At 43.5% G+C, this 2,516-nt stretch overlaps 1 protein-coding gene across 1 annotated transcript in view; it reads right to left on the minus strand.

The window, feature by feature from the left end:
* The window catches only part of SARC_01870 (hypothetical protein), a 5,573-nt gene continuing 3,057 nt past the window's right edge, over window positions 1-2,516 (minus strand). The window contains exons 5-8 of the mRNA XM_014304392.1: window positions 1,768-1,943; window positions 1,489-1,562; window positions 772-959; window positions 1-186 (exon numbers count right to left, since the gene is read on the minus strand). Of these exons, the coding sequence (XP_014159867.1) occupies window positions 60-186; window positions 772-959; window positions 1,489-1,562; window positions 1,768-1,943 (565 nt within the window). The 3' untranslated portion in view covers window positions 1-59. The remainder of the gene's footprint in view (window positions 187-771; window positions 960-1,488; window positions 1,563-1,767; window positions 1,944-2,516) is intronic.

Here is a 2,516-nt window from a genome sequence, read left to right on the forward strand (position 1 = left end):
TTCGGTAAAGAGCTTTTAATATCAAGAAGGTTGCAATAAAAATGAATATTCCTGTCGGATTAAGGGGGGTGTGGGAATTTACACTTGGCTCCTCTATTGCAACCCTTGTCTGACAAGAAGTGTCGACAGTATTCGACGCCTGCAGGAGCAGCGGGTTTTGCCACTGCTTCAGGATTTTCATTGTACCTGAGAGATGTAGTAATGCAACGAGCTACTTAGCTACGGTGTCTGTGCGATGTTAACTATAAAGAAGAGCGCAACTACAGCCATGCACATTCGCACATACACAACAATGACTCGTATACAACCCGACAAGTCTACATACCATACTTCCGCACTCATAAGCTAACAAGCTACTGCAATACTTGGCACCACAAGGAAGTCCAAAACACACAGTGCACATTCGCACGTACATAAAGCCATCGATTCGCTCAAATGGAACGAAGAACATTCTACGTGCGTCTAGCAGTCAGTACCTATATGCCACGATACAACCACACCCACATTGCACGTGCTACGATGTGCTTAAGAATGATCAAGCACTCTCGGCCGCACTCAGCACACGCCGATAGTAAACACGGCACAAACACACAAAGAAGAGCAAACATGCGCACACAACAATACAACAATACATCGAACATGCATATACATTAATAATACAACACTACATTGCCAGCGATCGCATGCAGGCGCAAGGCAATTTACTGCGCTCTAGTCACACGCATATACCCCCGCAACGCCCATCCAACAGCAGAACCATAGACCACATACTTGGCATGTTTGCGGTTGGCGATTTTCTTGCGTTTGATCCTGGCCTTCTGCCACTCGTCATCGTCTCTGCGGGCGCGTGCTTCGTCTCTGAGGGCTTTCTGCTTTGGATTGTTTTCCATTCGCTCCTTCGCTTGTTCTTTGGTGCGTGCTAGGCCGACATTCTGCGCCTCTTCTAAATTCTTGAGCACCTGAAGTTGATACGTATGCATATAATCAGTCCTGAACCCTAAAACCCTGGGACGATAGGACCTCATTTTAAGCGTAGAAATAGTATATCTATGGGATAAGGGGTCCTTACTATGACCACAATGCACTATGTAGGTAGGGATTAACTAGTAGATGCTATTCTCGCCCACTGGTATTAGTAGAGTGGAGTGGGGGATCAAAAGGCCACGCCAACCACCACGTCGAGGTTGCCATGTACATTTGAATATGAAGCTAATAACGCACCAGTGCATCATAGTAGTTGGGTGTGTCGGCTTAGTATATTGTAACACAAGCATGTATAAACACATAGCACCTCGACACACAAGCGTTGGGCCGATTCTGATTTAATATACCCTTTAACGCGCACGAGTTCGATGATACATAACCAAGTAAACGTTTCCGAACTCCAGATATACAAGTATACATATGGAAGTAAAAGGTAGTCGGAGAATAGGTGCAGTTACATATCGCAATAAAAGATAGTCGGAGAATAGGTGCAGTATAGCGTACCGTGATATCGCGGCCCTTTTCCTTCAGCAGCCGCGTGATGGCGGCATTTCTGATCTTCTCATTTTTGAATCCACCTAAAACAAAAAATAAATTACATGTGAGTGCAGGGGCTGTGACCAAAGGGGAAAGAAGCAGACTACAACGTCTACAAAGAAATAACAAATATATACCAAGGTAATTGTCGTCATACAAAATACATACACAAACACCCAACAACCCATCAAACCTATATATTAAACACACATACACACACTCAATATATATATATATATCACGTACCGCAGAACCACACGCCGTGGAACGGGGCAATGTCCTGGCCCGCACCGTCTGGATGGAGGAAGTCATATTTGTTGTGTGTGGGACTGACATAGAACACGCCTGCGTCCACCTCCATCTGTGCATTGTGTGCCTCGTCCGAAGAGAGCGCTTTCAGTGCGGCATTGAGGTTTGGTCTCCTATATGTGCAACGAACAGGAGAGGTTATTTGTCAGTTGAATGATATCAACGCTAAAGTATATTTGTAAGCTGAATGGTGTTAGCGGATGTATGCATGGATAGGTGTCTGCGTTTGACGGGCACGGAACAACTGTGTGTTAGCGTTTGTGGTTGGATGTCCATCCCCGCCGTATGAATCCAATAGACAAGACCAGATCATGTTTCTACCTACCTACCAAAATATGTTTCTATGTACGTACCAAGTTCTGTTTAAATGCACAGAAAAGCCTCGAATACATACCTTTCCACATACTTCAATAAACGAATCATAACGCTACGCGTGTATATGAGTGCAGGTGTGCGTGCGTACATACACTTGACCATCAACGAGAGTATTGTTTAGGGTTCTAAGGTTTTAGGCTTTTTAGAGACTGCTCGACAATCGCTGATAAATTGGTCATTGTAATTCAGACTGACAGTTTCGTGCCCCTGTGTACGGCATACTGAACTCAGTTATATATATATATATATATATATATGTATATATATATATACATATATATATGTATATATATATATATATGAATATACTA

Source organism: Sphaeroforma arctica (genome assembly GCF_001186125.1).
Source record: "Sphaeroforma arctica JP610 unplaced genomic scaffold supercont1.79, whole genome shotgun sequence".
Classification (NCBI taxonomy): Eukaryota; class Ichthyosporea; order Ichthyophonida; genus Sphaeroforma; species Sphaeroforma arctica.